Here is a 14,645-nt window from a genome sequence, read left to right as displayed (position 1 = left end):
TAAGAACCCCTCTTTTTTCAAATGTCACAGCTTGCCATTTTGTGAATTATTATCTGCACATGAAAGTAAAGCAAGATACATGCTTGGTATCACTTGCATGCCAACATTTTAACTCTTAGAAGTCGTGTCTTGATTCAAGGGTTTCTAAAGAGCATTCCAGGTGGATCTTCACATTACATAGTCTGGGTTCCCCCAACTGGGAATAGTAGAAAATACAATGTGACTTTTTAGCCTCCATCATCCCTCCTGCCTGGGTCTGGCACAGATTTTAAAGTGGTCTTGGGCTGAGAAGCCAGACAAGAGGCAATCCTGGGGGCACCTGGGTGGCTCAGTCTGAGTGTCAGTCTTGGGCTCAGGTTGTGACCTCGGCGTCCTGGGATCAAGCCCCGCATCAAGCTGTGTGTGTTCTGCCCCTTCCCACTGCTGTGTGTGTTCTCTCTCTCTTTCTCTCTCAAATAAATAAAATCTTAAAAAAAAAAAAAAAGCTGTCCTGGATTGGGCAAAGAGCAGATGGTTGACATCTGTGTGGGTGAAAGGAGAGGGGTCTCTGTGGGGGAACGGGGACAAAACAGAGGTGTTCAGTATGTTGTGCACATGTCGTGTTCACTCAGCACAAGCAAGTTTTCCAAATCCATAATTTAGCAGTAGGAAGGGTGAGGCCAGGGAGGAGCAGATTTTGGGCAAAGTGTGGGTGAGCCCAGCTAGTCTGCAATACAATCTCCTACTGGCTCTTGGCAGAACTAGCTCTTTCATGGATAGTATTTGTTAGGTAGAACCCTGGAGCCTCTTAATAAGCTACCAACCTACCAACCTTCTGAAAGCAGTGTCAAGACCAGATTGAGATAGACAAGATCATGCTTTCATCTTCGTAGGGAGGGGTGTGGCCAGTCCTAGAAGCTGTTTGTGGAGCAGAAAAATAATGAGATCAGATGCATTTGACATGTGAATACAATTCTCAGGGTTTCTCACTGCTTTTCTTTGAACTTTAAAATTGAGTTTATTTTTCCTTGAAGCAAAAAGAGTGTGATTTCTCCTTAAGTGGTTTTACTGTAACTCCTGTGCCTATTCTAACATTCATGTTTTATAGCTTACACAGGACACAGGGTGGGTCATCGATATGCCACCATGGCTGGCACCTGTCCCGTGTTTAGAAACCAGTTCCAGGAACAGAAGATGACTTCTCTCTTGTTTCTTCAGGCCACTTTTGGTCATCTCAGGCAGAAACAAAACATCTCTGCACTGGATTTTTCCTGTGCAGAATCCTGCGATTCAGGAATAGAACATTTCTAGCAACAACGGTGAAAATGTAATGTGTGACAGCTGTGAAGAAGTATTTGCCGCCAGTGGGGGAAAATGCTGTGTACAAAGCAGATTTCTGATGAGCCTATTAATGGGTGTTTGGGAAGCTGAATATGCCACTTGCCACTTTGAGATGAAAGGCCCGAAGCAAATGATGAAATCCTTTCCCTGCCTCCCCAGCAGGACTAGGGCGGTGTAGTGCACAGTCTGCTTTGTGTCTGGAGAAGGCTGAGGCCCAGTGAGGTGGGCTCATGTAGATATGCTGATCCGGTCAGCCAGGCTGGATGAGGGGACAGGGCACAGAGGGAATTGTGGGGGTCCGTGGTAGAAGCAGTGGGAGGTCCTGGGCTCAAGGCCTGTGGAGGGGAAGCTCTGGCAGTCAGGATCCAGGATAAGTATCTATGAAATGTCCCCCTTATCTCTGGAGGGCTCTACACCTTCCCTGCTTCTTTACCTGCCTTTTGTGTACACACACACACACACACACACACATACACACACACAGGAAGGCCTGGAACTCAGTTTTCTGATTTCTGGAGCTGCCACAAAGCTTTGTTCCCTGTGTTCATGCCCTTCCCCCATGCCTACTGATGCTCATCCTAATTAATTTATTCTCCCTCATTAATGTAGGATAAAAATGCTTCCCCAAATCAGGCACCTCTCGCCTTTCCACAGTGCCTCCATCCTCTCTCCTGAGTCTCATTACCTCTGGGGAGACATTCAGTATGATTTTGTTAACATCCTGGCCTCATCTTAGAAATAATCAAATGTGAATATTCAAATTAATTACCCTCCAGATGGATATCCTGCACACACACACAAAAAAAAAAACTTCACTAACATTAGGGAGTCAGTTACAGTTGTGAAAAACATTGTAAAATCAAAGAAACAGTTTTTTGTCTAATGTATGTGAAGAAAACCTATGAGAAGTTCTAACAAATTCAGTTCTCAATTGGGAGAAACATTATTTAATACAACATTCAGACAAATGCTCAAACAGGAAAAACCAGGCTCAAAACTGTTTGTTATTTTAGCCTCTGGTTGAGGGAGTTGCTGTGGCACAGTAAGAAAGGCTCTGAAAGGAAGCCAGACAATTGTCCCCTAGTGCCGACACTGTGACTCAGGCAAATCAAGGCTGTTTTCCTCATCTGTACAATGGGGGCGATGTCATCACTCAGAGCTGTTATGTCGTTCTGTCTTTGACACAGAGATTAGAAGTTCAGAAACCTCCCTACTCTCTGAGTGCCTTAGACTCCCTCTCCTTAACCAGAGGAGAGCTCTGGTGTCTGGTGTCTCCTCCTCTTATAGAGACACCAGTCTCTTTTTTTTTTTTTTAATTTAATTTAATTTTATTTATTTATGATAGGCACACAGTGAGAGAGAGAGAGAGGCAGAGACACAGGCAGAGGGAGAAGCAGGCTCTATGCACCAGGAGCCCGATGTGGGACTCGATCCCGGGTCTCCAGGATCGCGCCCTGGGCCAAAGGCAGGCGCCAAACAGCTGCGCCACCCAGGGATCCCCTAGAGACACCAGTCTCATCTTAGGGCTCTACTCTCATGACCTTGTCCACACTGGCTTACCTCCCAAAGGTCCCTCCTGCACTTATCATTACAATGCAGGGCAAGACTTCAACACATGAATGTTGAGGGGGCACATTCAGTCCTCAACACTCCCCATCATGCACTGAGTTAAGTTGGTATTTCTCAGCCACATGACCAAACCTCCTCATAAGATCACCTCATTCTGGCTTTCTGACCCCAGTGCCTGCTCTTCTCCATGACAGTAGTTGTCTGTTCTCACGTGCTTCCACCCCCAGATTGTGAACCCTACAAGGGCAGGCACTATTGAGTCAAACTCAATATCTGAGAGCCAAAAGAATGCATAGTCCAAGGCCAGGCTGTCCCAGTCACGGGTCTTTGGTTGGGTCCCAGAGGCCAGCCCTGAAGCCTTTCCGGTCCATGAAGGATGGACCTCTCAAAATAAATCTCTTGGTCTGAGTAAAGGTCATCTTTCTGCTTGGTGGAACAAATATTTTTCTTGAAATGGAAAATTTGTTTTTCTTTATCTAAGTGTGTACTCTGAGCAGAGTGGAGGGCCGCTGGAGATGGGCATTTCCTATGGAAACTGAGGAAGGGTTCTGAGCCCATGTCTCCTGAGTTATCCCAGCACCTGTCTTGCTCCTGGCTGGTGCTTGGCACAAAGCCAGCCAAGGACACTGTCAGCAACTTGAAAATGAGATTCCCAGGACAGTGTAACTCCTGTTTTTGGCTCTGTCGTTGAAGTGTCCCTTTGGTTGGGGTTTGCTGACAGAGAGGGAAACATGAAGGGCAGATATAAAATGGCAGACCTGCACCTGTAGGGAAGCAGCCAGCATAGGGAACAAAGGCAAAGCCTGTGGACTTGTGAGGCTTCCCATCTGGTACTGAGTTCACTAATGGTAATATTTTATTTTTATTTTACTTTATTTTATTTTATTTTTTAAAGATTTTATTTATTTATTCATGAGAGACACAGGCAAAGACATAGGCAGCAGGAGAAGCAGGCTTCCTGTGGGGAGCCTGATGCAGGACTGGATCCCAGGACCCTGGGATCACAACCTGAGCCAAAGGCAGACACTCAACCACTGAGCCACCCAATTATACCAAATTATATATAATTTGATATATTTTTAAAGCTAGAGGCTGACTGTTGACTATTTAAGATATGTGAATAACCTATTGGTTCTAGATAACTCTAATATTTTTAAAGGATGACAAATGGAGTCATAGGAGCCTCTGTAATGACAACATCTGCTTGTTCCCATCATGGCTATTTTATCATCCAAGTAAACACTAGACACGGTGGGCAAGGACCCAGCTGAAGTCTTAACTCTACCTTGGTTGGCTTAGTGACCAGGGCCAAGCCATTACCTCTCTGGCCTCTGAGTCCCTGCGGGAAAATGAGGCTAACAACATCTACCATTTCACAAACCTTGATCAAAGGCAAATGAGATCATAAACAAAAAGAACTTTGAAAAATTGTGAAGTTAAAAAAAAAAGAAAAGAAAAGAAAAATTGTGAAGTGTTGTAGATAGATAAAATGGCTGCTTAATTTATCATGTTCTGTGTTCAAAGAAAGAGGTCAATATATTCGTGGTGATAGAGCCACGGTGACTATCTCAAACACCCCTGACTTCCTCTGCTCAAAAGCCCAGTTGAACCTCCTTGATGTGCCCACAGTCACTAACGGAGAGGTCCACGTTTCACTCAAAGTGGTATTTCTGTGCTGTAGTAAGATTCCAGCAGCCTTGGCCTGGGCCTATATCTCATTTTTGCAGATAGTTGGAGCATGGTAACTCTTCCTTTGCATTCCCTTTGTCTCCATGAAACCATGAGCCCTGTTATTTCCTTCTTATAGAGTAAAAGCAGGACTGCTCAGGTGTCCTCCCTGGAGTTCCTCGGCAAATGGTCTGCCCAGCCACCCTTCCACAGACCCTGAGTGGCCCCTGCATTATGGATCTTCTCCTATCCCCAGCTTCTTACCCCCCAGCTCATATCGTCTTCTTTGTTGGTCCCAGGAAGGAGAAACATACAGGAAGAGAGTGTGAGCTGACTTCTAACCACTTGCACTCCCATTGGGAAAACTCAGGAGGGGCTGAACCCAAGGACATTTAAAATACAAATATTTTCATCAAAGTTAGGCTAACATTAAATCATTTCAGAGAATATTTTCTGGAACAATTTTACTGAACCAATTTGATTCCATGATGATTTTTCACTGTTACACAGATCTTATCTTCGTCAGGTTTGTTTTCCATTTAAATTTTACAATAAAGCTTGGAATCAGTTTTTTGTCCATATTATGTGCTACTGACTATAGCTTCTGTTGTAGCAAGTTCTTTTGTGCCTGTTATTGCCACTAATGCAATTCTCTAGGTTAAATTTGCAAGCCTAAATTCCATTATGAAAACTGGATTCTTCTTCTTCTTCTTTAAAAAAAAACCTGGATTCTTTTGTCAATAATGTTAAATTATACTACAGGCAGTTTTGACTGTTGCCAATTTTATTCTGATACGATTTTTTCCATCCGTAATACCCATGGTGAAGTGAACAGGACTGATTGTATGTATTTATTTATCAACTAATTCATTTTTTAAATTATGATAAATGAAAAAAATTAAAAGTAAAAAAAATTAAAAATAAATTATGATAAATGTTAAAGACAAAAGTAGAGATACAGTAGAATGACATGGCCTAGAGTCAAAATAGTAGGGATATTCAATATCTCTAGGATGGCAATAACAATTTTTTAAAGATTTTATTTATTTATTTGAGAGAGAGAGTGCACAAGTGGATGAGAGAGGCAGAAGGTAAGGGAGAAGCAGACTCCCCACTGAGCAGGGAGCTCAATACATGGCTCAATCCCAGGATCCTGAGATCATAACCTGAGCTGAAGTGAGCCGAAGACAGACACTTAACCAACTTAGCCACCCAGGTATCCCTGGCTATAACAATTCAAAACAAAATTAAAAAACAAAACAAGGGTTGGTGAGGATGTGGAAAAATTGGAACCCCTCGTGTATTGCTGGTAGGAATGTAAAATTGTGCAGCCACTATGGAAAAGAGTTTGGAGGTTCCACAAAAAGTTAAGCATAGAATGACCACATGACCCAGAAATTCTGCTCCTAGATATATATCTAAAAGGACTGAAAACAGGTATTCAAACAAAAACTTGTAATCAAATGTGCACAGCAGCACTGTACACAATAGCCAACAGGTGGAAACAACCCAATGTCCATCAGCTAATAAATGGATAAAGAAAATGTGATAGGTAAGGCATACAATGAAATATTATTCTGCCACAGAAAGGAATGAAGTACTGGTCCATGTTACAACATGGATGAACCTTGAAAACTTTATGCTAAGTGAAAAATCACAAGACAAATAGTCACATATTCAATGATTCCATTTATGTAAAATACATAATGTATGTATGGAATATGTAGTTCCATAGGAACAGGAAGCTGGTAAGTGGTTGCCAGGGGCCACAGGGAAGCAAGAATGAGGAATGACTGCTTAACACATATGAGGTCTCCTTTGGGAATGAAGAAATGTTCTGGAACCAGACAGAGGTGATGACTATGCAGTATTGCCATTGTACCAAATGCCATAGTATCATGCACTTTAAAATGGTTAATTTCCTGTTATGGGAATCTTACGTCAAAAAAATAGTGAGGCAAAGTGATGGGTTGCACAAAATGTGCTACTGTAAGGCCAGTAAAAATCATTGACCAGGAGTCATAAAAACTCTACTTTTCTAGATTTCTTTTTTTTAAAGGAAACAGCACAAACTCTTGTATGTGATGAAGTTTACATTCAGAAAGCTGGGTGTGTGAGAGAGAATACCACTTGAGCAAGTAAGGTGCCTGTTTGTGATCTATACAGTGTTACAGGAGAAGCGAAAGCTTCAAAGTTAATGCATTTGGGAATTATGGGAAATGCTGAGGTGGGACCAAGGACAGAAAGAAGAGACTTTGAAAGAACTAGGTGGGAATATGATAGTTTGGAGAGGCTTGTGGGATATCGGGGGCACTGAAGAAGCCTCTTGAAGCAAAGACAAGGCTAGGCCAAGACCTGGTAGGGAGCATTTGTCACTTTCTTGCTGCCCCACATCCATTCTCCCTCTCCAAGCACACACAGATTTCCTTTTGGGAAAGTCCTTCTCTCCCATTGCATGCAGGCAATGGCATGGAGATGCCCTGACCCCACCCACAATTACCTTCTTCAAGACAGCCCATTCCTGGGGCATTGCCTCCTGGGGAGCTGCTGACTGCGTAAACAGCACATTTGTGCAGCAGCCCCAGTTTCTTTCCCAGAACCTGACCTCTTTGAGCCTGGTCCTCCAACCTCCTGTCCATTTGGCGAGCACCCCAGCATTGTCCCTCCTCAAGTTAGTTGAGGGGTGGATTGTGTTACGTTAACCAAAGCATTTTGTCTGAAACAAACATAAAATTTTAGCCAAGGAGTAACTGCTGCTGAGCATCTGTTTCACTGGAAGGGACCTGCTAGGAAGGAGGGGTGGCGGTGGGGCTCAGTCTCTGATGCCATATGTGTGCCAACCTTGTGCCAGTTTGCTGGAGGGCTGCTGGTGAGAATCAGAGGGAATGACAGCTAAGTCTGGATTCAGTGGCTATAAAGTAGTTTGACATCATCTAAAAACCCAGGTCCCATAGGAAGGAATTGATTAGTTACCCACAGATTGAGGGCAAAGATAAGCATTAGTACACTTTTTTCCAGCTCTTTTGTAAACAGCCTGCCAACCATCTGTCCTTGCTAGTGTGAGCTCTGTCTGCCTGAAGGCAGTGTGAGTGAGTGAGTGAGTGTGTGTGTGTGTGTGTGTGTGTGTGTGTGTAGGGACGTGAGTGAGAGGGAGGTCCAGATTTTCCCTTGTAGGCTTTCCCATTGGACAATTCTGTTAGGCTAGCCAGGTGTTACTTACAAATAGATTCAGAAGGTAAGGACCTGCTGGCCTCTACATTTTGTTGTGGTCTAGCTTCTTTCTTAGTAATATTTGTTTATTTATAACAACCATTTATTAATCACTGGCCATGGCACAACACTGGATAAACTAGTATATGTGTTAGCACAGAAGACATCGCCTCTGCTTTCAGGGAGTTAGGAGTAAAACATGACCAGATGCTAACTCTAAGAATAGCTTTTTAAAAAATGTAGAGATGCATGCAAATTAGTGTAGTAAAAACTGAGTATTAAAATGTGAAACAAGCTATAAAGTTTTGGATGTAGGATGTAGGATGTAAGGATGTAATACTGTAGGATGTAAATACCTGAATAACAGAGAGATAAAGCATGTTTTTTTAATAGGATAAGTAAAAACTGTAAAGATGTCCATTTTCCCCCAAGATAATGTATAAGTTTGGTGTGTTTCCAATTAGAAATCCCAAAATTTTCCCAGAACAAGCTAATCCTGTAATTCATCTGGAAAATAAAATGCCAAAAATCTGGCAAGAAAATTTTGAAAAAGAAAAGGAGGCCCACACTGTGGGCCAATGCTCAAAATAGTCCATAAAGCTATATTAATTAAGGCAGAGTCATATTGGCACAAGAATAGACAAATAGATCAATGAATCAAGAAAAGAAAATATAGAGAAATATCTTTTAAAAAAAGAAAAGAAAAATATCTAAATATTTAATTGGGAACGTGGTATATATTAAAGATGACAGTTGAAATCAGTAGGGAAAGGATGAACCATTTATGGTGTAAAGTCAAGTAGCTGTCAGGAAAAAATGAATTAGATCTTCACTTTGCACCTTTTACAAAATAAGAGGATTTAAGGGTAATACATTTTTTTAAACTAGAGGCATAATAGAAGGAAATATTGGAGAATATATTTAAGATTAGGTGCTAGAATAACTCCTTTTAAAACAAAATGTAAAACATAAAGGTTTTAGTAGAAAAACCTAACAAATTTGGGGCACCTAAATCTGGCTGGCTTAGAGGAATGTGTGACTCTTGATCTCGGAGTCATGAGTTCAAGCCCCATGCTGGGTGGAGAGATTACTTTTAAAAACATATCTTTTAAAAAGAGAGAGAGAGAGAGAAACTAACAAATTTAACCACAAGGCATGAAAGTTATATAAGGTGGGTGGGGGGTAGGGGTGACTGGGTGACGGGCACTGAGGGGGGCACTTGATGGGATGAGCACTGGGTGTTATTCTATATGTTGGCAAATTGAACACCAATAAAAAATAAATTTAAAAAGAAAGTTATATAAGATAAAATTAAAATGTACAATAAACTGGGAGAAAGCCTTTGCAACATATAATAGAAAATGATGGGTGTAGGAGTGATAAGAACAGTACCTACAAATCGATTGGAAAAAGATAAAAATGTAACAGGAAAATGGACAAAGGGTACAGTTTACATAAGAGAAATGAATGACTAGTAAACCTATGAATCAAGAATATGCCAATTCAAGTAAGAAACTTGCTTACCGCAGATTGGATCCATCTTTAAAAACACAAATTGAAGTTAAATACCCATTTTTTACCCATCAAGATGGCCAGAATGTAAAAGATTGACAATGCTAATTTTTGTTGATGAGGGTGAGGAAGACAGGTACTTCCATGCAAAACTGTTGGGAATGTAAATTGGTCCATCTGTTTTGAAAGACAGTTTGGTGGTGCCCTAATTTAAAATGCACGCAGTGCTCAGTTCTATGTCTCTAGGCCCCCTAGGAGATACCTCTCTTCATTGGGTAGTTGAGCCCTAGCTCCTTTACAGCATGATGCCAGGCTTCCAAGGAGATAAAAGCGGAAGCTGCCAGGCTCTGCTTGAAAGGCCAGACCCAGAGTAAAGCAGATTCCTCCATGTTCACTTTCCAGCATCTCTTAAGTGCTTATATGGTTATATAAATTTCAAAATACCCTATTGTTTTGGTCCATATTTCCTCCTTGACCTAAACCATGTAACTAACTCCACTCATTCTAATTGGTTTTTTTTTTTTAAGATTTTATTTAGTTGACAGAGAAAGAGAGCACAAGCAGGGGGAGGGGCAGAGGGAGAGGGAGAGGGAGAGGCAGACTCCTCACTGAGCAGGAAACCCAATGCAGGACTCGATCCCAGGACCCCAAGATCATGACCTGAGCCAAAGGCAGTGGCTTAACTGACTGAGCCAACCAGATGCCCCACTGGTTTTTCTTTTCTTTTTCTTTTTTTTTTTTAGTTTTTCATGTGATCTGTAGGTAACTCATAACAAATGAAAACACACAGCAAAACTTCACCATGGTAAATACTGTCTAAAAATGTGATGCAATAAACTCTGGTGTTGTTATTGTAAAGTTGATTGAAAACAGTGCTTTATCAGTAGGTGGTTATTGTCATAAAATTAAAGATTGTAAAATGCCCACTATGCACAACTGACCCCACACCGAAGTGAGAACATGCCAGGTAATCCTGAGACAGTCACTTATTCTCATGCATACATGTGCATGCACACACACGGACACATGTGCACCATCAAGATTTTCTCTGAGAATGGTGCTGGATCACCTGGAAAGAGGACAGTAACCAAAGAACAGTCATGCTACAGCCCAACTCATATGAGAATGTATATTTTTTTGTATATTCTTTTATTGGAGTTCGATTTGCCAACATATAGTATAACACCCAGTACTCATCCCGTCAAGTGGATGTATATTATTTTTTAAGTGTATCTGTGCCTTCTCAGATTTACTAAGGGGAAGTGTGTGGAGTACCCTGGGAGAGACACAAAGATAAATGAGCCTGGCTCCTGCAGGTGATGGGAAGGAATGTGCTTGAAAAGAGCCCTCATGTCAATCAAGCCCTCTGGCTGCCAGGATAGAGCTCTGCCGAGGGGTCCTTTACCAGGGGACACAGAGGTGGGGCAGCTCCCCTAGTAGCCTGATTGGATAACCACCTGTGTCATCATTCCATGGGAAGTCTGTGACCAGCCCAGAGAAATTTTTTATTTTATTATTTTATTTTATTCTTCCATAATTTTCTGAGATTATATTGTATTTAAAACAAGATCAGAAGATACATATATGAGACTGAATTCATATTTCTTCTGTTTAACCTCAGCACGTTTCTATTTTTAATTTATATTATAAACTAAAATTTTCTTTGAATTTCCCTCTGGGAGCAACCAGGAATTTGGCTTCTTGGATCACTTGTCTCCCCCTATGCATAATTTTTTTACCAAAACCCTTTATAAATCCTACATCTAAATCTTGTGTAATACTGGGTTGTCCAGGGATCCCTGGGTGGCGCAGCGGTTTGGCGCCTGCCTTTGGCCCAGGGCGCGATCCTGGAGACCCGGGATCGGATCCCACGTCGGGCTCCCGGTGCATGGGGCCTGCTTCTCCCTCTGCCTATGTCTCTGCCTCCCTCTCTCTCTCTCTCTGTGTGACTATCAGAAATAAATAAAAATTAAAAAAAAAATACTGGGTTGTCCAGTTGATGTTATTTTTATAGGCTTGCTTTTTGTTGCTCTCATAATCTCCTCATCTCTTATAAATGCTTCTGTTTTCCAAATGCTATGGCCTCTGCACTAAGATTTGCACCTGTGGTGTCATGCTGGCAAATGGCTTCATGTCCCAAGGTCTTAAAATACTCTTTCCTCTCCTCCCTACACTCGCAGAGGAAGTTCGTCTGGGAACTGGCTTGCTTAAGATGATCACTTCTCTTCAATTTGTGGAGACTTATTATTTTTAAAAAACAGTAAATCTGGTAGAATTTAAGGAAGGTTTTTAGGATCAACTGGTATGATAGAAATAATAGGCATGAATTGGGAAGCAGGTTAAGGTAAACCTTTAAGAAAATGCTCACCATGGCATGCCTGGGTGGCTTGGTCAGTTAAGCCTCTGACTCTTGGTTTAGGCTCAGGTCATGATCTCAGGGTCCTGGGATCGAGCCCTGTGTCAGGCTCCCCAGTCGGTAGGGAGTCTACTTGTCTCCCTCAACCTCTTCCCCTGCTCTTTCTCTTTATCTCTCCCCCCCCCCAAAAAAAATAAATCTTCTAAAAAATCTTTTTTAAAAATCTGTATTATCTACAGATTACAGAGATGTAGGATGGATGTCATTACCATATTGTATGTTCTATGACTCAAGTGTACACAGAACACAAATCTGGCCAACCACCAGGCCTGGGCCTCCAAGCTGAGCAAGAGCAACCAGTGGCAGTTCAGGAAATGGGATCATCCTGCACTGTGGTTGTGAACTAGAATGAATCATTTCTTAGTTGTAACAGAATGCCTTGTTTTCCCAGTAATTAACTAGTTTGAGGTTTTTGCATTTACTCCCAGGAACCAGCGTCACTCCGTGTGTTCATGAAGGACAGTTGTCAGGGTGGTGTCATGACTTGCTTAAACTAGACAAGCCTTTATCCTTCATCTAACCCAACAAATATTTACACTGCTTCCCTTCCAGCACATTCTCCAGAGGGTACACAGCACCTCATAACACACACACAAGGCACCTACAGGCTCTTGGGAAAGCTTGCTGCCCTTCCCAGTGTAATGGAGAGCAGGTGGTTTGGTTAACAGGGTGACCACTGTGGCTGGGGCCTGTCTTGTTAGAGGAAGGCAAAAAAGTGAGCATTTAGTGAGTGTAGGCAGCGTGATAGCTGTTTTATATACATTAGCTCATTTGATAATGAGGCTAACCCCGTCAAGTAGCATGTGGTCAAAATGTATAACTTGCTTTCTTTTTAATCTACATTACAGCAACAACCCATATTGAATTGCTTAACACTGTAAATTTGAAATCCTGCCTGAATAAGCATGTCCTGATGATTTCTAAGGCTAGTCTGATACGGGTTGTATTAGTAAATGGGGAACAGAGGTAAATCATGGCATGAATGTAAGGTAAAGAAAATCCCATATTTATACTTTAGTATGCAAAACTTGTCAGGAAAAAAACTCAAATAGGTTGAAAGATTTTGGCTCAAAAATTTTTCCATGTGTTGTTCAAGGAGTGTGGGGGAATTGACCTTTCCTCTCCTCCTCTCTTAGATACATTCCACCGTTGATCTGGGGGAAAAGTGGACACATCCAAACAGCCTTGTATGGGAAGATGGGAAGAGTGAGGTCACCACACCCGTATGGGCACCGCAAGTTCATCACCATGTCCGACGGAGCCACTTCAACCTTTGACCTCTTTGAGCCCTTGGCCGAGCACTGTGTTGGAGGTAAGCTACTCTAGGTCTACAATGTGGCCCATTGGTCAGTGATGGAGCACAGTGTACATGCTCCTGTCACTGGCTCAGCATCACACCCAGGGGCTGGTAGGAAGCCTCCTGAGGTACATCTTTCAGGGGCAGCCCGCATGGATTCACACCATCATGTGCTTTCCAGTCACTACATAGGGCCCCTCAGACAGCATTGCTGAATGTAGTTAATCCTCCCATGACATACAGAAGCTTGATGTGAGGGGATGAGGGAGAATGTGGAGCCCAGGTCCCGCAGGACCAGGCCTCTGCTTTGATCACAGCAATAGAAGCCAGACTCTTCTAAGTGCTTTGTAGATACTATTATCCCAGTTAAGCCTTATAGCAACCCTGAGAGGTTGGCGCCTTATTATCCTGACTCTACTGATAAAGAAGATAAAGCTCAGAAATTCGGGATAGGCCAATCTTGTTTGTTGGTAATAGCAGATGGTGGAGGCTCTCAGGTACTCTCTGCATACATTGCATGGATGAAAAGACACATTTGGGCCCATTTATGCAGGGGTTACCTGTCTGTCAGAAACCACTCTGATTACTGTTGCTGCTGGAATTTGGCATTGCTCTGTCCATTCTATATAGTGAGCACCTGTTATAAAGAGCTTTGCAGTGAGGAAGTAGAGTTAGGATGGCAGCTGCCTCTGACTGCTGCTCTTATAAGAGGAGGACATGTCTTTTCAGTTCTGTAGTATGCAAAGCACCTAGGTTTGGGGGATTCGCGGTTTTATTTTTAAGATTTTATTTATTTATTTATTCAGAGAGAGAGCATGCATGCATGCACAAGTAGGGTGGGAAAGGCAAAGGGAAAGAGAGAGAGAGAGAATCCCAAGCAGACTCCCCACTGAGCATGGAGCCCAATTAGGAGCGTGATCTCATGACCCTGAGATCATGACCTGAGCCAAAATCAAGAGTCTGATGACAACTGACTCAGCCACCCAGGTGCCCCAAGGCACTTTGGTTTTTACAGGAGCTTGGTAACTACTTGGGAGGAATTCCAGTAAACCTCTTGCACCTTTCAGTTCTTCACAGTAATCAGCACTGCCAATTAGCTAATGACAAAGGTTTAAGTTGATGTTCCCTTTGCCTAGAACACTCATCCCCATGGCTGCCTCCTTCTTGTCATTCGGATCTCAACTCAGATGTCACCTCCTCAAAGGGATGGCCCTTGCCTCCACTCACTAGTGTTCTCTTCCCAGTAAATCCATCACACCTTCCTGCTTTAGCTCTTCATGACACCTGCCACTCCCTTGGAAGGTAATTCATGGTCATGATGGAAAATTCAAAAGTTACCTTTAAGATACACAGAGAAAGTCTAAGTCTCTCTTCTACTCCTACTCCCCACCCAAGCACCTCCCCCACGGTATCCACTGTTCGGTTTCTCATGTATTATTCTGAAGCTAGTGGATGCATTTCTAAATATAGATATCTTTTCCCCTCCCTGCAAATGGCAATATATCATAACCCTTTTCTGCACCTTGCTTTTCTTCCACTTAATACATGTTAGAGAGCTTGCCCTATCAGTATATGCAAAGATGTTTCTCATTATTTTTAAGGGCTACATAACATTTCATCACTTGAATGTGCAATCATTTATTTAACCAGACC

The 14,645-nt window shown here is 42.4% G+C and overlaps 1 protein-coding gene across 2 annotated transcripts in view; it reads left to right on the top strand.

Annotated features, from left to right (window-relative positions):
* Positions 1-14,645, top strand: part of ABHD2 (abhydrolase domain containing 2, acylglycerol lipase) — a 103,866-nt gene that overhangs the window by 47,734 nt on the left and 41,487 nt on the right. For both annotated transcript variants that reach the window (XM_055326284.1, XM_055326283.1), the window contains exon 4: positions 12,832-13,007. In XM_055326284.1, coding sequence (XP_055182259.1) covers positions 12,832-13,007 — 176 coding nt within the window. The remainder of the gene's footprint in view (positions 1-12,831; positions 13,008-14,645) is intronic.

The sequence above is a fragment of the Nyctereutes procyonoides genome, unplaced genomic scaffold, assembly GCF_905146905.1.
Source record: "Nyctereutes procyonoides isolate TBG_1078 unplaced genomic scaffold, NYPRO_anot_genome, whole genome shotgun sequence".
Lineage (NCBI taxonomy): Eukaryota > Metazoa > Chordata > Mammalia > Carnivora > Canidae > Nyctereutes > Nyctereutes procyonoides.
This window is presented reverse-complemented; position numbering and strand designations above follow the sequence as displayed.